The 26802-nt window shown below is 46.6% G+C and overlaps 1 protein-coding gene across 13 annotated transcripts in view; it reads left to right on the top strand.

Annotated features, from left to right (window-relative positions):
* Nucleotides 1-26802, top strand: part of ADAMTS18 (ADAM metallopeptidase with thrombospondin type 1 motif 18) — a 314623-nt gene that overhangs the window by 161379 nt on the left and 126442 nt on the right. For 2 of the 13 annotated variants that reach the window (XR_015145275.1, XM_086350002.1), the window contains exons 1-3: nucleotides 7888-8289; nucleotides 8385-8475; nucleotides 11394-11710. The exons of 1 other annotated variant lie outside the window; for it this stretch is intronic. Coding sequence is in view for 3 of the 12 variants with exons in the window: in XM_086350002.1 (XP_086206128.1) it covers nucleotides 8200-8289; nucleotides 8385-8475; nucleotides 11394-11710 (498 nt within the window). In the remaining 9 variants the exon portion in view is untranslated. Of the gene's footprint in view, nucleotides 1-7487; nucleotides 7624-7880; nucleotides 8290-8384; nucleotides 8476-9326; nucleotides 9771-11393; nucleotides 11711-26802 lie in introns of those variants that run through there. 10 more of the 13 variants (XM_086350000.1, XR_015145276.1, XR_015145278.1 and 7 more) reach the window with 10 other exon arrangements.

Genomic DNA, 26802 nt, shown 5'->3' with positions numbered 1-26802 from the left:
TTCATTGGAAGGACTGATGCTAAAGCTGAAACTCCAATACTTTGACCACCTAATGAGAAGAACTGACTCATTAGAAAAGACCCTGATGATGGGAAAGATTGAAGGCGGGAGTAAACGAGTATGACAGAGGATGAGATGGTTGGATGGCATCACCGACTCAATGGACATGAGTTTGAGCAAGCTCTGGGAGTTGGTGATAGACAGGGTGGCCTGGCGTGCTGCAGGCCATGGGGTTGCACAGAGTCAGACACAACTGAGTGACTGAAGTGAACTGAACTCAGGGATGAAAGGAGCAGGTACAAGAATCCTGATCTTAAACTGGAGCATGTTTATTTTCCTCTTCTTACTTGATGGATTTCATTTTTACAGCTCAGGAGGATGGCTGTTGACAAACCCAGGCTTAATCACATATTGTGACAACCCCAGCTGGAAGATGGGTTCATTCTCCCACACTGTGGGGATCAACAGCAGTGATAGCAGGTCACATGAGTCCAGACTCTACCTTTTTGGCCAATGATTTTTTGCCTAAAAGAAAGTGTTACAGTGTTTAGGCCTGTCTAAATCATGGATCAGGGGCTTCCCTGGTCGTTTGGTGGTAAAGAACCTGCCGGCCAGTGTGAGAGACACGAGTTCAATCCCAGGGTCAGGAAGATCTCCTGGAGAAGGAAATGGCAACCCACCCCAGTCTTCTTGCCTGGAAAATATCATGGACAGAGAAGCCTGACAGGCGATAGTCCCTGGAGTCGCAAAAGTGTCAGGCATGACTCAGCCACTGAACAACAAATCATGGATTAAACCAGAAGAAAAGAGATAGAGATGTTTAGAAAGCAAAGCACTGTCTCCAAAATTCAAAAATCAAATCAAACAGCAAATCCTTCTGGCTCATCACTCCGTCAAGGATCCAATCTCAAGCCCATCCTTGATTCTCTCTGTTATTCTTTACTTCCTCCGTGAATAAGAAATGAGTCACAGGCATTCCAGAAGCTTTCAGTGCTGTCGGCTAGGCAGCGGCACTGGCATTCATATGGAGGTGTAAGTACAGTGGGCCGCAGCTACGGGCTTGTAATCTATTTAGTTACATCAGAAACACCCAGGTGTTAGTTCAACGACAGACGTCTGGGCCGCGTCCCAGACCCGCGTAATTGGAATATGCATGGCGATGCCCGGGAATGTCAGTTCTAACAGCTGCCCAGATGATTCTGATTAGCAGGGGTCGTTTCCCGTCTTGGCCGTCCCAGGCTTCGGGCAGATGGGCTGGTGTTAAAGACGTGAGTTCGGGAGTTACGGGGGCAGGTGTCTAAGCTTGCGTGTGATGAGATCTGATGGCGGACGGGAGCGAATACTTCATGTTGACCAAAGTCATTTCCCTTTCTCATGCAGCCTGAGCTTTTCCAGAGCTTTTGCAAAGTACATGTTCCACCCTTCGCTGCGCAGAGAGTGCAGAACTTGGCCTCGAGTTCGCCTGTGGGAACAGGGAGTCTAGTTGAAACGATGCCTCTTCAGCCTGGGGCAGACAAGCTACTTTTAATTGTAGGGCTTGGGAAAAGGCTGAAAATAGAGCTGGGGAGCAACTGGTGTAGGCAGAGCAAGGGAAGCTGAGATGAATAGAAGAACCCTCATCAGAGGGACAGGCATACATGGCAAAGAGAAGAAATCAGTGCCCATGTCCCAGGAAAGCGCCATGAAAGACTGAACATAATTCGAGCTGAGGGAGCAGTTGGTAATTTCTAAATTGTGCTTGTGGATAATCTCCTGTTGCCAACAAAAATCAGCCTATGCATGTCATTTGTTCGAATTTCACTTTTTATTTCGTGCAGTAAAGGAAACACATTACCTATCTGGATGTGTGTGTTAGCTGCTCAGTCATGTCCAGCTGTTTGCAACCCCATAGACCGTAGCTCACCAGATTCTTCTGTCCATGGATTTCTCAGGCAAGCATACTGGAGTGCGGATTCCCTTCTCCAGGGGATCTTCCCAACCCAGGGATTGAACCCAGGTGGATTCTTTACTGTCTGAGCCCCCAGGGAAGCCCATCTTTCTGGGCTTCTCCCCGTCTCCCCGCTCTGAGGGCAGTGTGGTTAACTGTACCTTGTTTTCCGAGACACTGGCCAGAAGGACGCCCCCTTGCCTCTCAGGGCTCAAGGCTTGAAATCCACGTCCACCTCTTTATTTTTCTTTTTGGCTACTGTGTTGAAATAAGTCAAGTCCTGTCCTCTGTTTCTCGTTTTTCCTGCTCTAGGTTTGGACACATGGCTTTGGACATCTTACTTTCTACAGGAAACTGTGAGAAATCTGTTCAGTAAAACCTGACAGGCCATTCAGGGCAGCTGTAAAACTCCGGAGGAGAGACAGCGTTCCTCCTTGGAAGTCAGTTGATGGGGGCCGGGGTGCTGGAGACTAAATGTTTCTTTCTTTCTGTGGGGGAGACCCTTGCCTCCTCCTACAGCAGAGACCAAGGGAAAAGTGAATCACCAACAGGGATCACTGTTTATTTCTTGCTCTGGCCAGAAGGAGGTACTTGACTTGAAGCATATTATCTTGGAGAAAAAAGGTTAAACTGATGTCCGTGTAAAAAGATGAGAAATCAATGCCTAGAAGTGTGCTGTTGATTTTAAAGGATGGAAGGCGGGGGGGGGGGAATGTTCTTAGGTGTGCCTCTTCACGTCCACTTCCCTGCCATGTCTTTCCCTCCTTCTTACAAATATTTACTGAATGCCAGCTATGTGCATGGCTCTGGGCTTAGTTTGACAGAATACACCAAGACAGCAATTACTTTCTCTTTTCCCCACTGGTTTCTGCAACGTTTGTGCCCCTGCCCCACACTCACATAGTGAAATCTAATACCCAACGTGAAGGCACTGGGAAGTGAGAACTTTGGGAGCTGACTGGGTCTTGAGGGCTGAGCCCCCATGAAAGGGATTAGTGCCCTTAGAAAAGAGACTGCAGAGAGCTCCCTGGCCCCTGCAACCACATGAGGACGCAGCAAAACAATGGCAGTCTATGAAGCAGGATCTCACCAGACAGCAAACAAACCTGCTGGAACCTTAATCTTGAACTCCCTAAACTCCAGAACTGTAAGAAATACATTCTGTTGTTTCTAAGCCACTGCGGCCGTGGTATTCTGTTACAACAGCTCAGATGGACTGAGATGGATTAGTATGAACTTTAGACACTCTTTATGGTCTCTTATAGTTTTAAAGTCAATTCAGATAAATCTGAATATTTCAGAAGCTGATTGTTGTTTTTCAATCACTCGGTGGTGTCCGACTCCTTGTGACCCCATGGACTACAACACACCAGGCTTCCCTGTCCTTCAGTAGCTCCCAGACCTTGCTTAAACTCATGTCCAATGATGCCAATGATGCCATCCAACCATCTCATCCTCTGTCGACCCTTCTCCTCCTGCCCTCAATCTTTCCCAGCATCAGGGTCTTTTTCAATGAGTCGGCTCTTCGCATCAGGTGGCCAAAGTATTGGAGCTTCAGCATCAGTCCTTCCAAGGAATATTCAGGGTTGATTTCCTTTAGGATGGCCTGGTTAGATCTCCTTGCAGCCCAAGGGACTCTCAAGAGTCTTCTCCAGCACCAGAGTTCAAAAGCATCAATTCTTTGACACTCAGCCTTCTTTATGGTCCAACTCTCACATCCACACATCACTACTGGAAAAACCATAGCTTTGACTAGATGGACCTTTGTTGGCAAAGTGATGTCTTTCCTTTTTAATACGCTGTCTAGGTTGGTCATAGCTTTTCTTCTAAGAAGCAAGTGTCTTTTAATTTCATAGCTGCAATCATTGTCTAAGTGATTTTGGAGCCCAAGAAAATAAAGTCACTCACTGTTTCCATTTTTTCCCATCTATTTGCCATGAAGTTATGGGACTGGATGCCAGGATCTTAGTTTTTAGAATATTGGGTTCTAAGCCAGCTTTTTCACTCTTCTCTTTCACCTTCATCAAGAGGTTCTTTAGTTCCCCTTCACTTTCTGCCATAAGGGTGGAGTCATCTGCATATCTGAGGTTATTGATATTTCTCCCAGCAATCTTGATTGCAGCTTGAGCTTCATCCAGCCCAGCATTTCCCATGATGTACTCTGCATAGAAGTTAAATGCTCCTTTGCTATTCAGAACCTAAAGGACCATGCGCTTCTGACTCTCTGTCACCATCTAGAGGCAATTTGTACATATTGCAGGGCTAGTTCCTAGAACATGGAAAATCATCCCAGAAGTGGTGGCTTTGCAGTCTGTGTATTGGCCCTGCAGAAGAAAGTGGACCCGGTCTTCTGCAAACGCACAGACACTTTGTCGTAAGCGCGGGAGTGCTACTGGTATCCAGTGAGTAGAGGCCACAGGTGCTGCTCAGTGTCCTACAATGTGCGGGACAGCCCCCACCCCAGAAGATTATCCAGCCCCCAGGGTCAAAGGTTCTACGGGTGAGAAGCACAGGTAAAAAGTGTTCTCTGAGACTCAAGCCCTGACCATGGAAAAGAACTTATATTCTTGGCTGCAAAGAAGCAAGACCAAAGGGGGTGTGTATGACTTCGCACAAAGATGTCTCACTGGAGAAATGCTGATGAGGGACACGGTTTTATTGGGCCGAGTGTGGACAAGCCACATACCCCTCCAACTTTTAGAAGCACTGAAGTCACCTCTGTCAGAATCACATGCACCTGCTGGCTGCAAATACATATGTGGACCCAAGGCCAAGTCTACCCAATCAGAATGTCCATGGCCGGTGCCCCAGGCATCTCCATTTCCAGCCAACATCAGGGGTGATTTCATGCATGTTCCAGTTTGACATAGGATGGATGAAGTAACAGGAATACAGAGTATCATCTATTTTGTTTTAACTGTTATTTTTATTTTTTTAGTTGTGCTGCACAGGCTGTAGGATGTTCGTTTCCTGAGCAGGGATCAAAGATGCACCCCCTGCAGTGAAAGCACAGAGTTTTTTTTTTAACTTTCTATTTTGTATTGGGGTATAGTTGATTAACAAACAACGTTGTGCTAGGTGAAGAGCAAAGGGACTCAGCCACACATGTATCCATTCTCCCCCAAATTCCCCTCTCATCCAGGATGTCACATAACACTGAGCACAGTTCCGTGTGCGATACAGGAGGACCTTGTTGGTTATCCATTTTAAATATAACATTGTGTACATGTCCATCCCAAGCTCCCTAACTATCCCTTCCTCCCGTCCTTCGCCCAGCAACCATAAGCTCATTCTTGAAGTCTGTTTCTGTTTGGTAGGTAAGTTCATTTATGTCATTTCTTTTTAGATTCCACACATAAGGGATGTCATACACTATTTCTCCTTCTCGGTCTGACTTAACTGCACTCAGTGTAACACTCTCCGGGTCCACCCATTTTGCTGCAAATGGTATTATTTCCTTCTTTTAAATGGCTGAGTAATATTCCATAGTATATGTGTCACATCCTCTTTATCTATTCCTCTGTCCATGGACATTTAGATTGCGTAGCGTGGAGTCTTAATCACTGGAAACGAAAGAAAGTGAAAGTGTAGTCATTCAGTCATGTTCGACACTTTGCGAGTTCATGGACTGTAGCTTGCCAAGCTCCTCTGTCCATGGAATTCTCCAGGCAAGACTAATGGAGTGGGTTGCCATAACCACTGAACAGCCAGGGAATTCCCTAATCATATTTTTAAAGCTCACTTATAAAGGGCTCAGGAAAAAACATTCACTTAATCCTTGGCATTGGCCACCCAATGCAGCCACACTTTGGCCACCTGATGTGAAGATCTGACTCACTGGAAAAGACCCCTGATGCTGGGAAAGATTGAAGGCAGGAGGAGAAGGGGACGGCAGAGGATGAGATGGTTGGGTGGCATCACTGACTCGATGGACATGAGTCTGAGCAAGCTCCAGGAGTTGGTGATGGACAGGGAAGCCTGGCGTCCTGCAGTCCATGGGGTCGCAAAGAGTTGGATACAACTGAGCCACTGGACTGAACTGAACTGAATCTTGGGAGACCCTTTGGCTGTATTAATGTTTACTCCTGTTTTGCAGATTATTGTTGTGAAACACAAGTGATTTGTTTAACCTGGATTTGTCTCACTGTGCTCAGTCATGTTTGATTCTTTGCAACCCCATGGACTGTATGCCGCCAGGCTCCTCTGTCCATGGGATTTCCCAGGCAAGAATACTGGAATGGGTTGCCATTTCCTCCTCTGGGAGATCTTTCCAACCCAGGCATCGAACCTGTGTCTCCTGCATTGGCAGGTGGATTTTTTTTTTTTTTTTTTAACCACTGAGCCAGTCAGTGGTGGGAAGGTGGGAAGGCGGGAAAGTGAGAAAGGTGGGAAACCCTTTCCAAAGTGTCCCCACCCCACCCCCTGCAGAAGGTGTATCACTTTCTCCGCTTTTCTAGCCCCAGGTTGATTTTTACTGACGCATTTCAGGACTCCGAAAACACACACACAGAGATACACACACACTGCTCTTAAATCTAAGTTTCCTCTGTGCATCACCCCGCCACCCCCAGGCCAACAAGATTCTATTGATCTGACAGTCTACTGTTCCTGCATCTGGCCTGTAAGCCTCCCATCAAGGCAGGTGCTATGTGCTAAGTTGCTGCCGTGCTGAGTCTTTGCAACGCCATGGACTGTAGGACACCAGTCTCCTCTGTCCGTGGGGCTTCTCCAGGCAAGAATACTGGAGTGGGTTGCCATTTCTGCCTCCAGGGGTTCTTCCGGACCCCGGGATGGAACCCTGGTCTCTTATGTCTCCAGCATTGGCAGGCGAGTTCTTTACCACTAGCGCCACCTGGCAAGCCATGGCAGGTACATTTCCTACTTGGGGACCTTCTCTTAAGCTGACACGCAAGACAGCACTCGTCTCTTTCTTTATAAAACTGATCTTTGTTCTTACTTGAAATGTCAGCTCCACACAGACATCTTACAGTCACATACACAGTTTGAGCTCTCTTCCATCCCCTAACTACATTAGATTCTGCTAATCTTTCTAATTGAGGGGCCCATTCTTTTCCTGTAGGGTCTCTGTGGTCATTTTTGTTCTCGGATGGTTGAGTTACCCTTTGAGGGTCTTTTCCATTAGCCTGTGAGGAGGATATATTTTGTTATCCCTGCCAACAGTGGGGATCAAAAGATCAGATAAGTGTGGTGACTACGCGACAGGCACAGCGCAGACGGGCTTCACGTCCATGGTGAAGGCGGCGGCTCACTTCGTAGGCTGTGGGGTCCGGGGCCAGGTTGAGGAGCTGGAAACGCGGTCACTGGTAGAGGCGAGGCCACCGCCGGCCAGCCTGGGTTTTCACACGCTCTTGCTTGCAGCCCCCCAGGCCGCCGGAGATGTGCGAGTTACCGGGACTACTCGTTGGGTGAGCGAGGCCATTGTGCACCTAGCCGGGCAGTTCCTCGTCCCCATCAAGGGGTTAGTAAGTCTCACCTGTGCAAGCAGAGGGCCCGCGGGAAGCGAGTTGAAGCAGGGGAGAGTCCCTGGCCCTTTGGAGGCTCTGAGAACGCTCCGTACCTAGGCTGTCTAGCCAGGAGACTTGCAAAAGTAACGTCTGCACAGGCAGCCGGAGGAGTGGCGCCCCTCACCTGAACGGCCCCCTCCCCGCGCTCGGCTCGTCAGTCCTCGCGCTCCGGTGACGCTTTCCCAGCTTGGCCCAGGGCGCTCCCCTCCCTCCCTGGGCGGCCGGTCCCTCCTTCCCCTCCCTCCCCCACAACCTCTCCTCCCCCTGCGCCCCCTCCCTCGGAGCGGGAGCGGGGAATCCCACGCCCTCGCACCAGCCCGGGGGCTCGGACGGGCCCGGGAGCCGCTGGTCGCCAATCACCGTGCGGTGGAGAGGCGGGCGCTCGGCTCCGGCGCGCCGGGGGAGCCAGCTGGCGCTGCTGGACCCGGGAGCCTCAGACGCTCACCCCGACACAGAGCGACGCGCGGACCGCAGGGCGGGCGCGGACACAGTGCCCCAGCCGTCTGCGCTCCGAGGCGCGCGCCCGCCCCGGCCCCGGGGCGTCCCCGGGAGGAGCAGGCGGCTCGGCGCTAGCCGGCATCGGCGGGCGGGCGGGCGCCGGGAGCCGGAGCTGGGGAGTCCCGAGGCGCCCGGCCCGCGATGTGAGCGGCGACGGCGGCTCCCACCTGGCGCCGCACCTGGAGCGCCGCGCTCCGGGGCGGCGGGGAGAATGCGCGCCGCCCGCAGCCGCCGCGCCCGCCCCTGACCATGGAGTGCGCCCTCCTGCTCGCGTGCGCCCTCCCCGCCGCCCGCTCGGGCCCGCCGTGGGGGCCGGCGGCGCGCGGGCGCGTGGCTAAGGCAGGTGCTGGGCGAGGGGCGCGCCGCCGGCTGGGGGGGCCCGGGACGCCGGCCCCGCCGCGCCCTCACGCGCCGGGTCACCTTTTCCTTTGCAGGCGCTCCAGCTGTGCTGCCTCTGCTGCGCGTCGGTCGCCGCAGCCTTAGCCAGTGACAGCCGCGGCGGGGACGGCAGCGGATTAAACCACGGTTCGTATTCGCCCCCTCCCCGCCCCGAGAAGAGCTTTTCCAGGCACTTTGTCCCTTCTTTCCTTCCAAAGAAAGACAAGGTAGAACAACTCCCCACCTCTCCCCCACGTGGCAGGTGTGCGCGTGTCCTGGATACACGGGTCCTATTTGGAGAGGGGGAATGTGGCCAGGACTTTGAATTTATCATGGGAATCAGGGCCTCAAGCTGCAAGTCGCGTTAAGGAGAAAACAGTCCTTTCCCCCTTTCCCTCGTTCACAGACGGGTGGTTTAAAAAAAAAAAAAAATCTGTGCTGCGGTGAGAAATTAGAAAGTGAATGGACATTGACCAGGTGGCTGCTATCAAAAGGCACTTTCTCCATTTCCTTCTTCTTTAGAGAAAGAACATGTCCCCTTCTTCCTCCATCTTCACCACCCCCCCAACTCCCCTCTCCCCCACCTTCCCTCCCTCACCTCTCCACTCCTGTTCCTTTTATCCTTTTCCCATCTTCTTACTCCCTTTTCTCTTCTCTTGTATCATTGATTCCCAAAGATCAACAGAGGAAAGCAGGTAGCTTCTCTGGGGGGCGAGGGGTGGGGGAGGGGGGTGCCTCTTCTGAGGTTTCCTGGCTGCAAACATCCAGAACACGCTTTACTTCTGTTATTTATTAACTTCTCCCTGGCACCTGGAAGGAAAATCCTTGTTTCCATTGTTCCCATCAGCTGCTGGGGAACAGCTAATTCCTGACCCAAGGTTTCTACAGCAAGACCTTGATGTCCAGCTGGGGTTCTATCACTTTTTCAGCCTTCTGCGGCCTTATCTCCTCCTCTCGGGCAATCAGGGATCCTTATGGGGAGGAGAGGATGGCAGAGTCATGGAAAAGGCCGTGCCACCCAGGAGTGGGTGAGTGAGGGGACCCAGGAGAGCCAGGAATTTGCCCTTGAGAAATTCACCATTTGTCCAACCAGAAAAGCTGGCTGCAGTTTCTAAAACAACCCCTCATTGTTTCATCAGGGCCAAATGGCTTGAGATCCCCTCCATTCCAGTCTCCACCTGTAAGCACCTCATGTTAGGCAGCCCCTGGGCTGATTAATCAGATCACTCACTGCAGGGGCTCTGAGTGCCCCTCTTCCCATGAGGCACTGAATATTACCATCAGCTCACTGGTTCACCCTCCCTTTGCAAACAAACCAGCAGCAGGTGTCTCTGCTGGTAGGGGGCTTTGCAGGCTGATCCGAGGAAGGCTGGCTGGATAAGGCTCCTGTGTGTTCTCCCAGCTAAGAGCAGGCAGAGCTTCAGGTGGCTTTGCACAAGGAGGTAAGAATCAACATAGCGTAGAGACTGTCAGGAGCATGTGTGATTTTGACAATTAGGTTTTAGCCTGGGGGAGGGAGGAGGTGTTTTCTTGCTGTGTTTCATCAAAAAGCCTTGTACACGGAAAACACCATAGTAGAAGTTTTGAAGGGAAATGGTATGTGTGCTGCTCAACTTTTTAAGGTTAAGAGAAAAACATTTTTTTCAATTGCTTTTTAATACGCATGTCAATTAGATAGTATTTCCAGTTAAAGAAGTGAAGAAAAAATGGGAAGGATGGCAAGAACATTGTAAGAATGAGTTTCTCAAGCAGTTTGTGTCTCCGATGATTCGTATACAGAAGAACACCATTGAAAATTGCTGTATTGGGATTTTTTTTTTTTAATTCAAATGTAGGACCAAATAGAATATCACTCATTGATCCCTGCTAGCTACAGGGCTTCTGTTCATTCTTCAGCTTTCTTTCTTTCTTTCTTTCTTTTTCAGTTGTTGACTATTTTGGGGAAAGGGAAATTCCTCTTGCTTTTCCTCCTCCAGTAACCAAGGACCCAAGTGACTCAAACATGCCTCTTAGTTATTTGGAATCTTTCTAAACACTATCCAAATTAGTTTCCCATTCTGTGCCTAGAAAGTGGAAACCCAGAGTGTTTTTTAATGCACGGAGGGCATATTCCAAGTCACTTTGCGGACGATACTTTTCAGTTTCAATGTCCTGTGATAGAAACAGTGTGCTAGCCTCATTTTTTTTTCAAGCAGCAAATTGTTGTTTAACTTCTGCTCTCCGGGACAAGCAGCAATTAGTGCTGCTCTAGGGAGCAATGGGGAAGGTATTTTTAAACACGTCTTTCCAGGTGTCCCCTGATCTGACACGCCCCCACCAACATGTCTGAGCAGTTTTCAACATCAGACTGTAGAAGGAAGTCCTGACAATTCGGAGGCATTTTTATGTATCCACTTTATTTTATGCTTACAATTAAATGGAATTGTCCCAGGGAAAGCTTGCTGTAAAACATTCGGTGATGCGAGTGCTGGAGTTTTTATTATCACGTATAATTAATATTGGAAGCATAAAACGGCAGTTACTTGTTAATTACTTGAGATTTCATCTCAAGTTACTCAGCGCCATGAGTTATATTTGAAATTTAAGCTCTGTCCATCTTCCTCCCCTCCCCCACTCCCCCCGCCCCCACACACAAATGCTCCCAATGTAGTTTAAACAGAGGTATCATCTTGGGGGGAAGTTCCTTTCTTTGACTTTATGGCTCCATGGTTATAATATTGTCTCCTCCAAGTCGACTTTGATGTGTGAATGACTCCATGACGGATATATAAAAAGTCCATCTCTCTGCCTACCATGAACGTCGTGGTATTTTCCACGAACATTCTTGACGTTCAGCAAGACGGTGCTTGACTTTTAGTTTCTGGAGGAATGACTGTGGTGGAGCTAACTGTCAAGATCACAAAATTCTCCCTGTCATGAGCTGCTCTGAGTGATATATCATCTAGGTGCATGGCAGTGGAGACAAATATCTTTCAGCTGTGCATTGCTCACTGCCAGCCTGTGGGAAAGGGGCCCCCGGGGCGTCCTGGGCTCGGGTGCTGACAGCCAAACCTTTCCCATTGCAGATTACGTCTTTGTCACGCCAGTAGAAGTGGACTCGGGCGGGTCATATATTTCCCACGACATTTTGCACAACGGCAGGAAAAAGCGGTCGGCGCAGAGTGCCAGCAGCTCCCTGCATTACCGATTTTCAGCATTTGGACAGGAACTACACTTAGAACTTAAGCCCTCGGCGATCTTGAGCAGTCACTTTATTGTCCAGGTACTTGGGAAAGATGGTGCCTCAGAGACTCGGGAACCCGCGGTGCCGAGATGTTTCTATCAGGGATTTATCAGAAACGACAGCTCGTCCTCCGTCGCTGTGTCTACGTGCGCCGGCTTGGTAAGCACCCCGACTCCCTCTCGCCTGCGTTTTGTGTAACTGGAATGAACAGATGTCTATAATACCGAGCGCTCTCGCAGCCAGCTCTACATATTCACACTGTCAGCTCTGATACATAGAATCTTTTCAGCTGAATTAATCTAAGCTGCTCCCAGATAAAGAAAATCTAATAGAACTTCAGTTACCATTTAAGAACGTTCTTTTGATGTCTATTGGTCTGGGCCTCTTCATTCTCCATGTTTGAGACAATCCCTGAGGAAATTAATTTGATGGATGCCATTCGCTTTGGAAAGTCTTGAGAGACCAGGCTTTATATAAATCTAGCAAGCTGCGTGCCTCTACAGTGCTCTGACACCGGGTAAACTGTTATTTAATGCAGGAGTACATTCACAGCCCTGAGAAGCCCAACCTTCCCTGTGCAAGAGAGGCCTCTTGTTTTCTTTCCACTAATCCATTAGAGTTGTCCTGCAAGCGAGACATCCTTTTAGAATGTGATGTGGTGTGTTTGGGGGCTGGTGGGGTGAAGTGTGACATCCAGAAAGGCAGGGCATTTAAAAGCATTCGGGACAAGCTTTATTGCCTCCTGTGTGATCCTCACTGTTGAGACCTGTAATATTAGTATAAATGATACTTGTCTCAGGATTCAGGCATCTGTGCATCAGTAAATGGCGATCTGGGTTGATGCCATCTTGTGTTACAGTTGGGAAGTGTCTGTAACTGAGAGAACAGTGTGTGTGTGTGTGTGTGTGTGTGTGTGTGTGTGTGTGTTTTGAGACACACAGTGGTCTCGCTCTGGTGCGGCTAGAAGAAGGAAAACGGGAGGAACGCTCATTTCAGCATGTAGTTAATAATATACATGAAACACTCTGACCGAGCAAGAGGGCGGATCTTAGGTGCTGGTTATGACGACTTCCCTATTCTTGGCTAGCTGAAACTTTATTACGTTAACTTCCCCCCACTCCCATGTTGTGGCTTGACACATAACTAAAATGGTTCATCGAATCAGAGTTACAATGTTTTGGTATGGTCTTTATAGAGTGAAGCAAAGATTTAACAGTTCTCAACTAAGCTGCATCTGTTTAAATGAACAATATGGCTTACTGGTGACTACATATTCTAACCTGGTTACACACACACAGGCAGCACCCACACCTGTGAATATATCTTGTGTTGGTTGGTTGGGTGATGATGAGTCTCCTGACCTTTTGGAAGCATCCTCCTCTCTTCTATTTCAGTATCCTGACATCTTCAGAAGGTTAGGCCCTCCATCACAGTGGCTTACACCACCCCATTCCACATAACCCAGCGGTTAGGAGCAGTCTGTCCAAGGTCATTTTCACACTAGCCCTTACTAGAAGGGCCTTGAGCAAGCTATGAACCTCCCTTAGCGTCTTCATCTCTGCAGTGGGAATAGCAAGAGGGTTTACACTGCAGGGCTGTGGGGGTGACGTGACTTCCTACATGCAAAGAGCTACAGCAGTTCTAGGAAGGCACTTAGACGCCTCACGTGGGATGAGCTCAGGATTCCACTCTCTATGAGTGATAGAAAGTCTGACCCTGATCATCTGATCCCATATGCATAGATGTTGGGTTGTTTCTCCTAAGAAGGAAATTCACTTTAGAAGAGGGAACAAAGAGCTACTTCATATGTAGAATGAGGCGGGCTACACGGTTTCATCTTTGGGATGGAAGTGAAAGGAGTCATCGGCAACCACGTCTGCCTGTGTATAAGGCCAATATACATTTTTTTTTTCATGCCAGTCTGATTTTGTTTTTATGTTTTCAATTTTATTTTTATTTTATGTTGGACAATAGTTTGATTTACCAATGTGTCAGTTTCAGGTATATAGCAAAGTGATTGAGTTTACACACACACACACACACACACACACACACACACACACACTCTTTTTCAGATTTTTTCCCATATAGGTTATCACAGAATATTGAGTAGAGCAAAGTGATTGAGTTTACACACACACACACACACACACACACACACACACACACTCTTTTTCAGATTTTTTCCCATATAGGTTATCACAGAATATTGAGTAGAGTTGCCTATGCTCTACAGTAGGTCCTTTTCGATTATCTGTTTTATGCATAGAAGTGCATGTATGTTAATCACAAACTCCTAATCTTTACCACTGCACTATCTGGGAACCGCATACGTTTTTCCTTTGCACACCAATCTGATTTCTGTTTGTTTTTACTTTGTAATTCAATTCTTGTATGTTCAGTTCAGTCACTAAGTCGTCTCCAACTCTTTGTGACCCCATGGACTGCAGCACGCCAGGCTTCCCTGTCCATCATCAACTCCCTGAGCTTACTCAGATTCATGTTCATCGAGTCAGTGATGCCGTCCAACCATCTCATCCTCTGTTGTCCCCTTGGACTATAATTTGATTTACGATGTTGTATTTCAGGTGTACAGAAAAGTGATTGAGTTATATGTATATGTATAATCCATTCTTTTTCAGATTTCTTCCCATATAGGTTATCACAGAATATTGAGTAGAGTTGCCCGTGTTATACAGTAGGTCCTTGTGATTATCTCTTTTATACATAGTAGTATATACATGTTAATCCCAAACTCCTAATTTACCCCCGCCCCCCTCCACACCTTTCCACTGTGGTAATCATAAATTTGTTTTCCAAGTCTGTGAGTCTTGGAAATAAGCCTGTATCATTTTAGATTCCACATATAAGTGATATCACGTGATATTTGCCCTTTTCCTTCCGACTTACTTCACTTAATATGATCATCTCCAGGTCCATCCATGTGGCTACAAGTGGTATTTCATTCTTTTTTTATAATGTCAATGTAAGTTGAAACCACGGAATTCACATTGTTTCTTTCAACAAACCAGCCACATATACTTAATTAACTTTATTTCTCTAGACCTCAGTTTCCTCTCCTGAACCATGTGAAACGATTTCTAAGACTACTGCCATCTCTAGGCATCTGAGTCTAATTATCAGTTGGTTTACCCCATCAGGGCCCACTAGGTATGGGGTGGGGAAGGTATCAAGCTTATCTCTCTTGCATCATACACCTCCCCATGTCCTGCCAAGAACTGCAAAATATAAACCCATACAGCCATCCTTAATCAAACAAAAAGAAAAATAAAACAGGGAAGAGGATTAAACCCCAAATGAAAAAGCTGAGGCACTGCTCTGTATTAATTTTTGTAACTTCTATTGAAGTATAGTATATATACAGAAAGATATATATATTTGCATATATATATGCAAAAATCATGGTGTACAACCTAATGAATTTTCACAAAGTTCACATCCCTGTAACCAACAGCCAGATCAAATAGGACATTACCAGTGCCTGGAAAGACCACTCCCCATCCCTCATCCCCTTCCAGTCACTGCCCGCCAGAAGTAACCACTAACCTAATTTATAACATAGCTTGATTTCATCCATTTAAAACAATTTTACTTGAGGGAGGGTCATACAATATTCCTCTGTATGAATGATCTATGTTGTTTCTCACTGTTAATGGCTGTTGAAATTGTTTCCAGTTTGGTGCTGTTGTGAGAAGTACTACCAAACACTCTCGTCTCTGCCTTTTGGTAAACTTACACGTTCTGTTGGAAACATACCGAAGACTGAAGTTTCCGGGTCATAGGGTAAAATATATATGTTCTCCTTTGCTAGAGTCTGCCAAACAGCTTTTCAGAGTGGTTGAACCAGCTGACGCTGCCATCAGCAGTGTGTGAGAGTTCCAGTTGCTTCAGATCCTTATCAACACTTGCTATGATCTCTCTTTTCCATTTTAGACACTCCCATTGATGGATGTGAAGCAGTACCACATTATGGGTTTCGTTTGAATTGTTCTGGTGGTTAATGAAGTCAAATCCTTTCTTATGCCTACTGGCCACTTCTATACCCTCTTTTATGCTCTATTAATAGATCATATATGGACAAGCAATAGTATATAAGTTTTCTCTGTTATCGGAAAGTAGAGTCTTCTATGAAGCCTTCTGTGAGCCAAAATGACAAAAGCAAAGAAGCAGTTCCCTCAGGACACGTCTTGGCAGTGAGTGCACAGAATAAACTGGCCTGGAGCACAGCGGCCCACAGTCGCGGTTCAGAGCTGCAGTAGCTTGATGCACAGGTGCTGAGTGCGGTTCCTGGAGGGGGCTTGGTGGTGCCCCTTCCCTGCTGGGGGTGAGTGCTGCCTCTGTAAGGGCTCACTGGAAAACCAACAGATGAACACTCATCGCCATTTTTGCTTTGGGGTTTTTGTTTGTTAACGTCTTTTGTAAAAGCAAAGTGGTGTAATGGTGGCGCTTTTCCCTTTGTGAATAGAAGCAAGAATTCTGAGCAAAAACACCTTTGCCAACTTATCTTTGATAGCATGGCTATACACCTCACACAGTGCTGATCTGCATATGAAACACTGTTGAGGGGCAATAGCACTGGGAGATGACTTGAGGCTCCAACTGAGGAATCACTTCACTAAGGGGACAGAGAGATGACTCTTCTTCCCCCTGAAATGTCTACATCAGAGTTTCACCGAGAGTGGGGCTGGACAACTGGCAACAGAATGACCTTACAAGGTGCTGGCAACTTCCTAGTCTGCATCAGTGTGTGTTAAAAAGTAAGAAGTCACCTTTAGAGAACAGAATACCGACAGGAAAGCTAGCCATTCTCTTGATGGCTAGGGAATCCCGGGAGAGGCTTAGAAAGGGTGGAAGGGTTAAAGTGTGTGTGTGTGTGTATGCGTGCACGCACGCGTGTGCACACACTTGCTCAGTCCTGTCCAACTCTTGTGCGACCCCATGGACTGTAGCCCACGAGGCTCCTCTGTCCATGGAATTTTCCCGGCAAGAATATTGGAGTGGATTGCAATTTCCTCCTTCAGGGGGTCTTCCCAACCCAAGGATTGAGCCTGCATTGGCAGGCGGATTCTTTCCTACTGAGCCACCAGGGAAGCCCAAGGGTTTTAACACTGAAATATGTATGAATATATATGCATGCACACCTATTCCAGTTATGATTTCTCAAGCAGGGAATTTAATAATTTACAATTAAATTCTGTTCAAAATATTCTCTTAAAATGTACCTACCCCCCATGATAGTGAGTGAAGTCGCTCAGTCGTGTCAGACTCTTTGAGACCCCATGGGCTGTAGCCTACGAGGTTCCTCCATCCATGGAATTTTCCAGGCAAGGCTACTGGAATGGGTTGCCATTTCCCCCCATGATAGATCTCATTTTATTCATAAGTTAAATAGGTGGTTTGTTGTTGTTGCTCAGTTGCTGTCATGTCCAACTCTTTGTGACCTCATGAACTGCAGCACACCAGATCTCCCTGTCATTCACTGTCTCCCAGAGTTTGCTCAAACTCATGTCCATTGAGTCCATGATGCCATCTAAACATCTCATCCTCTGTTGCCCCCTTGCCCTCCCACCGTCAATCTTTCCCAGCATCAGGGTCTTTTCCAATGAGTTGGCTCTTCGCATCAAGTGGCCAAAGTATTGGAGCTTCAGCATCAGTCCTTCCAATGAATATTCAGGGTTGATTTCCTTTAGGATTGACTGATCTAATCTCCTTGCGGTCCAAGGGACTCTCAAGAGTCTTTTCCAGCACCACAATTCGAAAGTATCAATTCTTATTTACTTGGAATAACCCATCAAACAGGAGTTGCCAACTTTTATTTGTGAATCCTGCCTACCATTATTTCTGGAGGTGGTGGTTTTTTAAATATTGAATTTCAGCAGGATCTAACTCTCTCCAGCCCAGCACCACCCCCTACACCTGGTGGCCCTACAGCCTGTGAACATTATCTGAGTTTGCAAAACTGTGTCCCAGAATCTCAGGGTTGCAGATGAACTGGATCTCATCACTCTCTGCCATGCGCATACTTTACACTATACCCAGCTTCCCCTGAGTACCATTTAGATGAAATGCTTATCACATCCAGGAAGCCCATGTGTTGTCAGGAGACCCTTCATCTTAATGTTGAACTACATACAACCTATCCTCTTATGCCTTTCATCTGTATTTCTCAGTTTTGTTTTCTGGGATGGTAGGAGAAACCTGTGTCTTTCTTCCTGCATATGAGGAGATCTAAGATATGCATCTGCCCCCAAGAGTGGAACTTTCGTGCTCTTTTCTCAGGAAGACAATAATTTTCAGAGTGTAATCAGCCACATTGACTTCACTTGCATGTGTGTGTGCTCAGTCATGTCTGACTCTTTGCAACCCTGTGGACTGTAGCCCACCAGGTTCTTCTGTCCATGGAATTTCCCAGGCAAGAATACTAGAGTGAGTTGCCATTTCCTCCTCCAGGGGATTTTCCCGACCCAGGACTCAAACCCATGTCTTCTGCCTCTCTTGCACTGCAGGCAGATTCTTTACCATTAAGCCATCAGGGAAGCCCCAGCTTCACTTCAAGTATTGAAATTTTCAATGTCTTTATGTACAACAGAAGGTCAATGAGACTGGGCCCAGGAATATGTGTTTTTTAATTTTCCAAATGATTCTAGTACATACTAACATGAGAGAACCATTGGATTAGGACATTGAACATGTAGGCAAATTTTTTTTTTTTTTTTACATTTGCTGTTGGTCTTACAGAGTGAGCCTGTTTCTGAAACTTAGTAGAAATGTCATATTTGGAGAACTGACTGGAAAGATTATGTCATTCAATATTGATGAAGTTCTGTTATGTCAGGCACTGTTTGGAGCACAGGGTGGAGAAAGCTGCAAGCAAAGGGAATGCTGTAGGAACTTCCCTGATGGTCCAGTGGTTAAGACTCCATACTTCCCCTGCAGGGGTCATGGGTTTGATCCCTGGTCAGGGAACTAAGATCCTGCATGCCATGGGGGTAGAAAAGGTGGATGCTGTATTCTGCTTCATAGCATTTCTTTCCAAGGGAGGAATGGAGTGGAGATGTGAGACCCAGAAATTACTATTTGATTTTGAATTAAGCTATTATTCAACAGAGCCCTGGAACAAATGGTTCATGGAGGATGGTTTTAGATTAGCATGTTAACAAGTCAGAAACGCCCTATGTTATAGGTTTTGCCTAACTCTGTTTAAAAGTTTCCCTAACTAATTTGATCATGGAACCTGTTTTTCAGGGAACCTCTCTTCATAGTCTAGTAGACTTCTCTGGTAACAGATGGTAAAGAATGTGCCCGTAATGCAGGAGACACTGGGTCAGGTAGATCCCCTGGAGAAGGGAATGGCAATCCACTCCAGTATTCTTGCCTGGAGAAGTCCATGGATGGAGGAGCCTGGCTGGTTACAGTCCATGGAGTCACAAAAAGTCGGGCAGGACTAAACAACTAACACTCAGAGGCAAGAAAATCACCAATGATTCCCAAAAGAGATACTGTAATATTATGTATTGATGTCTGACTCTTAAGAGGTGTTGAGACATCAAAGGGTGGTTTCATGGTCATATATTCCCATAAGGTTTGGGAAACTTTAAGCAAATGTCCTTGCTCTCATACATTTCTCACCTTTTAATGCTCACATGCATGGTGCAGCTCCAAGAGGTTGAATTTTGACGAACTTGATGACTTCCCCGCCCACCTCCCTTTTAAGCCACACTTCCATCAACAACTTGCCAGGGTTCCAGGCTTCACCATGGAAGAGTAATCATTAGGTCTAAGATGATTTTCCGGAGAAGGCAATGGCACCCCACTCCAGTACCCTTGCCTGGAAAATCCCATGGGCAGAGGAGCCTGGTAGGCTGCAGTCAATGGGGTTGCTAAGAGTCGGACACGACTGAGCGACTTCACTTTGACTTTTCACTTTCCTGCATTGGAGAAGGAAATGGCAACCCACTCCAGTGTTCTTGCCTGGAGAATCCCAGGGACGGGGGAACCTGGTGGGCTGCTGTCTCTGGGGTCGCACAGAGTTGGACACGGCTGAAGCGACTTAGCAGCAGCAAGATGATTTTCACTTTAATAGTACCTGATGAATCCAGTTACTATGCCCACCAGTTGGGAAAATGTACCTCTTGATTGAGGAGTCTGAAGACTCAGCTCCATTCACAACATGAAGATCCAGGGAAGAGGCATACAAAGATGCTCCCTGTGTTGCGTTTCCACCCAGATCTATTCTTTACCTCTGATTAGTCACCCCCGCAGCGGATCTGGCTGGCAAGAATGGTAGAGAGCTGTGCTCTTCCTCTGGCGTCTTCTGTCCAGTCTCGGATTAGGCTCTAGCCTCAGCATCACATCAGGGGCTCGGAGTGGAGTGGGTACCACAAGGTCCCTCCAGCCTTTGTTGCGATTTCGTCACTTGGTTTTCGTTTCTTGTTGCTTTGTCCCCAGCCATTAAACCATAAGTGGTGTTTCTCCTCCATGGCTGGCTGCCCTCTTGTCCCCATTGTCTCCTTCCTGGTGGTGGTCTTTTTGGACTATGACTGAAGGGACCATTCTTTGGAGAGCCTGGGTCCCTGCAAGGAGCTTTGGAAGCAGTTGGATTTTAGTAGGGACGCTTTGATCTCGCTCTTTTTCAGAAGTGTTTTATGACTCAGAAAGTTCCGCCATTGAGTTGCTGTTGCTGGCTGCCCGGTAGTCTTTAGAAAGCTGATTTCCATTCATCAAAGGGCTGAAGTTAAATGACCTTAGTCCAGACAGGCAGAAAGAAAGCAGAGGCTCTTCTGCTTTGGGAGGCCTCGTTAACCAGCAGAGGTTTGCTGCCTGACACACACCCCCTTGCAACTTTTCAGTCACTTGAGAGCATCACGTGAATTTAAGGATTAGACTGGATTCTATTTACAAGTTTTTGAACATAGGCTGACCCAAGTCAGAGATGTTTTCTTAGATTTTGACTTGTTTCATCAATGGCGAAAAGATTTTTTTTTTTTTTTTTTGCCTCTTTTCTATAGGCCCTCTTCAGACATGGTTTGTGAAGATGATAATTTGCTCAAAACAACACATTTTGCAAAATGCCAGCCAGTCTCCTTTTTTTTAACTGCTAAGCTTCTTGCCAGAGAGCAGGATCCCCAGGCTGATATGAAGGGTGCTCTCATGGGAAGGCAAAATGGTGATCCTTCCTCCCTGTGTGCTCAGCCTGTTAAAGCATGGCTGCTGAGATCAGTCTCCCAAGCACCAGAATTGTGAATCTTGGGTGCTGCACCTCAGTTTTCTCATCTGTAAAGTGGGCAGTGGTGACTGTCTCTCTCTCTCTCTCTCAGGATTGTGGTGATCTATGATGAATTCCTTCTTCAGTTACTCTTCTGTTAGTTGTAGCTTGCTTTTTTAATTGAATTGTAGTTGGTATACAGCGGGGCTTCCCTGTGGCTCAGATGGTGAAGAATATGCCTGCAATGTGAGAAATCTGGGTTCAATCCCTGGATCGGGAAGATCCCCTGGAGAAGGGAGAGGCAACCCACTCCAGTATTCTGGGCTTGAGAATCCTATGGACAGAGGAGCCTGGTGGGCTACATACAGTCCATGGGGCTGCAAGAGAGTCAGACATGACTTAGAGACTAAACAACACAGGCTATCATAACAAACAACCACAGGACTGAGGGGCTTAATAAAGTTTGGACGGCGGAAATCTGAGATCAAGGTGTCAACAGGTTGATTTTTCTTGAGGCCTCTGTCCTTGGCTTGTTGATGGCTGTCTTCTCCCTTTGTCTTCATGGGAGCCTGGCAGGCTACAATCCGTGGGATCGTGAAGAGTCAGACGTAACGGAGCGACTGACACACACTGGTGAACAGTATTATGAAGTTACAGGTGTATAAGACAGTGACTCACAATTTTAAAAGGCTCTAGGCGCCATCCCCTATGTCGTGCAATATGTCCTTGCAGCTACTTTAAACCTCTCACACCCCTTCCCCATTATTACCCCCCACCACTGATAACCACTAGCTTGTTCCCTGTGTCTGGGAGCCTGCTGCTTTTTTGATATTCACTAGTTTCTTGTATTTTTCAGATTCCCTGTGTGATATCATATAGTATTTGTCTGTCTTTGTCTTACTTCACTAAGCATAAAACCCTCTTAAGTTCATCCATGTTGCTACAAGGAGCAGACTTCGTTCTTTTTGGAAAGCATTCCGTTGTGTGTTTATATGTATGTATATACACACACGTACATACACACACATCTTCTTTATCCAGTCATCTGCTGACGGACACTTAGGTTGCTTCCACGTCTTTGTAAATACTGCTGCTGTAAACACTGGGCTGCATGTATCTTTTTGCACTAGTGTGCTTGTTTCTCTCGGATATAGACCCAGGAGTAGAATTGCTGGGTCACATGGTAGTTCCTTGAAGATTCTTGACTTTGGTCTAGGAGAGGATTTAGGAAGGAAAAGGTCATTGAAACTCCTGGCCCGAGGCCTTTTCAGGCTCCTGAGAACAGGAAATGAGCCCTTGGATGTTGGCAGTCATACCGGTGAGAATCCTGGGGATGTTATGGGGGAAGGTAGCCACCACTTGATCAGTGATGAAGACATAAAATCAGAAAATGAGAGGGAGATAAAGAATCAAAGAGGAAGGAGCTAAGAAATCAATAAAGATTGGGATCAAGGCACATATGATAAATCAGGGCAGTGGGGAATGGCTTTGAGCTCAGACCTTGAAATCCCAGTGCTGGCCTTTTCTATGTGACCCAGGTCAAACTATTTACCCTCTCTGGGCTTGATTTTTCACTGGCGAAATGAGGATAATGGTAGTTCCTTCCTCAGGGGGTTATGGATGCTTAATCAAAAGAAAAAATGCTCTGTGTACAATGCTAGAAACAGTGGCAGGCACATAGTAATAACATGGGTAGTGGCGATAACATATCAAGCAGTAATTGGTATTATTAGCAGCAGAATTGGCTAGTGCCAGTCCTCCTGACCACCCACAGGTAAGGAAGTTTTAGCCTAGGTAATAAAAAGTTTATATTGATTGAGCACATATCGAATTTTTAAAAACTGGAGTCGTGGAGTAGAAGATTCAGCTAAGACACAGACCGAGACCTTTATGATATTTAACTATCAGTTGGCATATTGCTATTCAAAGTCTGAAGTAGCAGTTTACTTCATGTACTTCAGGAGAAAAAAAAAAAAAAAGCCCTATATATGTTTATGCTCCACCTCTGAAAATTCAGTAGGTCCTGGGTGGAGCCTGGGTGTCCACTTAAATAAAGGCAAGAAAACTTCACAGATTGTTCCGGGGGCACCGGAGACTGTGAATCCTTATCCTAAAGGAGTCTGCAAAGAAGCTTGCCTGCAGGAAATGGAAGACTAGTGGGACATCCACTGGGAATTGTTTTTGCTCTTGGAACGTGTCACACCTTCCAAGTGTGGTCATCGGGGCTCTGTCTAGCGTGAGCCTGTGTGTGTGCTCTCGAGGGGGCAGGCGCGGGTCGCTGGGGTGAATCCAGATGTACAGAGGGTTCTTGTTTCTGTATCATAGAACTCTTCAGTGGCAAGTACAAAAACTCCATCTTGAACTCAGTTAGGCATAAGAAAATGTGTATTTTTGGCTCTGGAGCAGTCTTTCTCATTCCTCCTCCTGTCTGTCTCTCTGTTTCTCTGCCTCCCTGTTTCTCCCCGCTCACCCCTTCCGCCCACCGCCGACCCGCTTCCTCCGCCCGCCTCTTCCCCTCCCCACCTGTACTTCCACCAAGGCTGGACCCAAGCTACCGAATCCCATCATCACGGTCCTCTTTCTGTCAGCCTTTCGGCTCTTTCTCCTCCTGCTTGTTGCACCTCCACGTGCAGGACCCTCAAATTCCAGACATGATTCAGATGCTGCCCTGGGTGTCTGGTGTCACACGTGACTTGCAGTGACTCCGCGGTTGAACTGACATCATATGTGGGAACAAGCACGTGGAGCTCTGGGCTTTATTTGCTCTCTCACCTGTCTGTAAGCCTCAGAGGGCCCCACTCAAACCCTCTGTGTCCAAGCAAGACTAAATCAGCTTTTGGATTGTATATTGGCATGTGAATTAGTGGATAGAAGGCGGTCTGGGATGCACAGCAAGCCAAGGGCTTCACAGTTACCTGTCAGTTTGAAGCTCTTTTTGAAACCGGAGTTGATTCTTTCTGTTGTGTGTGGCCTTAAAATACACACACATTGTGTTAGTCCATACTTCTTCTGAACTTGTTTTTTTGTTTTTTTTTTTGATGAAGAAGGAGTACCTAAAAATAATGTGTGTCTTGAAGTTCCTTGTTATTCTTTTAATTCCTGTATATTTAATCACACCCTCATAATTAATATGTTTGTTTCTAGTTTGTTTGCTGTTGCTGAAAAAGTATGCATGTGTATGGGTCTTCTTAGCTGTATCCAATTCTATATTTTATGAGAGAGACAGAAAGACCCACCTTGTGAGAAGCTGGGATGCCAAACACAGGCGGGATATTAGCTATGGCCAGAAATGGACTTACTGATATTGACATTATCCACCCAGTACCACGCTCACCTTGGTTGTATAACATGCAGGGTTACTGAGAACTCATTTCATTTTGTCTTCCGTGAGCCTAAGACAGTCACTTAGTAAACCAGTTCTCTCCAGCAGAGCATGCGTGCTGGTAAAACTGCATGGTTTCCCACCGTCAACAGTAAACAATTTAAGAGAAAATGGTACTGATTAATTCCTGAAGTCCAAGTATAAACAGGACTAATGTTAACAGTGCACATGAAGGCTCTCAGGACCCAAAATATTTGCCTGGACTTCCTACACATCTCTGTCCACAAACCCGGGAGCTCCTCCTCGATTAGATCAAGTCGTTCCCGTGGAAGTCGGTTCCCACGGTTTTCCTATCCAATTATAGGGCCGCGTTCATTCAAATACCGTAATGCAAGTCTGGAGAGCGTGTTCTGTCTGGACTACATGCTCACCTCTCCTGAAGGGATGCCTTTGATGTATGGGAGGATTTCAAGTTCAGCTGAATTCTTTTGATTGCTTATTCATGACACTGAGCTTTGGAATATCTTATCTGCCCTTATTACCACCGCAAGTCAAGGGGGCATGCTTTCCAGTATAAATTATAAAGTGCACATCACTAATTTACTGGAAGTCAGCTATGCGCACACCCTTCTTTAGAACCAGCACTTGAAAGGGATTGAGATAAGCTCGTCAAAGGAGATTATCTCTGATGATTTACCGAGTTCTCCCACAGTGCCCTGCTGTTGCAGTGTCTGTGGGTTCATTCTGCGACTTCACAGTTCAACCCCCGTTTGTATTTTACTCTGTCACTTGCAGGAGGCGAATGAAGAGTTACCCCAGATGAATTTCTCCGTGGATGAATAAGGCACAGTTTTTATTTCCCCCTCGATTGTCGAGTTTAGGTCTATTTTAGGCAGCACAGAGATGCGGCCAAAAGAAAATATTGCTGAAATGCATTCTCACTCTTTAAATACGCTAATGTATTTCCCTAAGGCTTAGTCTTATCTCGGGGTTTTACAGTCATTGTTTTCCAGTAAAAGGCATTGAAGTAAGATGAATGCCAATCCCTTTAAAAGATCCTTTACTCCTGTGTGAAGCAAATGCTAATTTCTGTTTAATGGTATATATTTAACACTGTCTTTTGTGTTAAAATAATATCAAGATCAATGAGTCTCAGCATATAGAGCTTTAAAAAATACAAATGCCTAGATCCAAGGGAAAGCAGAATGGCTGCGAATGGGGGCCAGATACCTATGTTTTTAAAATACTCCCCAGTTTTTCAAAGACTCCCCAGTTGATTCTAATGTGCAGTCAAGTTTGAGGACCCCTGCTCTAGATAAATGTCCCCAGAGGCTTTAGAGATGCTATCACCTTAGAAATGCTTTGTGCAATAGTTTAAGAAGGCAGGATGGTATGTTAAAATGCATGGGATTTGAGAAGTTTCTCTCTTTCACTTAAGAGTTAACGTGATCTTGGTGAAATTATCCTTTGTGAATACACTTTATTTTGAAATAGTTTCAGATTCACAAGCAGTTGCAGAGATAATAGAGAGTTCCCATGTATCCTTCCCCCAGCTTTGGGACATCATCAAATTATCGGAGAATCTAGTTTCTTTGTCTGTAAAGCAGAGATGAAAAAAACAACAGCTTCAAAGTGAAACTGTACACCTCAGGTTCAGACTGGAACCCAGGGGTTGGGACTTGAACCCACTGTCTTTTCATTGAGGTCACACACCTGGCCTTAGGACTTGATGAAGCTTGAGTTCTTTCTCTCATCGCAGAAGGAATTCAGTGAGAGACAAAGTGATAGGTAAGAAGTGGATTGATTTAGAGAGATACCTCATAGACAAAATGTAGACCGTCTCAAAAGGCCTGAGCGACCCTGGGGACACACACTCCACAGACAGCGTGTGGGCCATCGCAGAAGGCGAGAGGCCCCGAGATACAGAGCGGTTACTATTTATGAGTTGGGTAAGTTCATAGGCTAATAGTGGGAGGATTGTTCCAACTGTCTGGAGAAAGGGGCAGAGATTTCCCTTAAGCAGTTGGACCAGTGCCCATTTTTTGGTCTTTTATGGTGGCCTGTGAGCCGTCATGGCGCCGGTGGGTGTGTTGTTTAGCTCGTGCTAGTATATTACAATGAGCCCATGATGAGGCTCAGGCTCCACCGGAAGTCGAATCTTCCGCCATCTTGGCCCTCGCTGGTTCTAATCGGGTTACGTTGTATCCTCAAGGGCTGTGTCATTCTTGTAGAGATTGTTCCCTGCCCCCTTTACTCCCGTTTGAAAAGGGTTACTGTAAGAATTAAATGAGATAATGATAAAGTGTAAAACCTGTGGGAGATAGAGTTCTAAGTGAGCTCCCGAGCTTCCCAGCCCCTGCTGTGTGCACACCCTCCAGTGATTTGCTCACTGGTGCTAATTTAGGTGCTGCTGGGAAGGGATTTTGCAGATGTAATGAAGGCATCAAATCACTTGACCTTACAATGGGGATATTGTCCAGGTACGTGTGAGCTATCCTATGATCACACAGAGTCAGGAAAGTCAGAGAGCATCATAACTAGAGGGATTTGACATGTGAAAAATTCTCCATGGCTGGTTTTGGAGGCGGAGGGGACCATGTGGCGTCTAGCTGATGACCAGCCAGGAAATGAGACCTCAGTTGTACAAATAGAAGGGACTGAATGCTGCCAACCACCTGAATGAACTTGAAAGTGAACTTTTTC

The sequence above is a fragment of the Bos grunniens genome, chromosome 18 (assembly GCF_055505025.1).
Source record: "Bos grunniens cultivar Pamir isolate PY7600 chromosome 18, Bosgru_T2T1.0, whole genome shotgun sequence".
NCBI lineage: Eukaryota > Metazoa > Chordata > Mammalia > Artiodactyla > Bovidae > Bos > Bos grunniens.
This window is presented reverse-complemented; position numbering and strand designations above follow the sequence as displayed.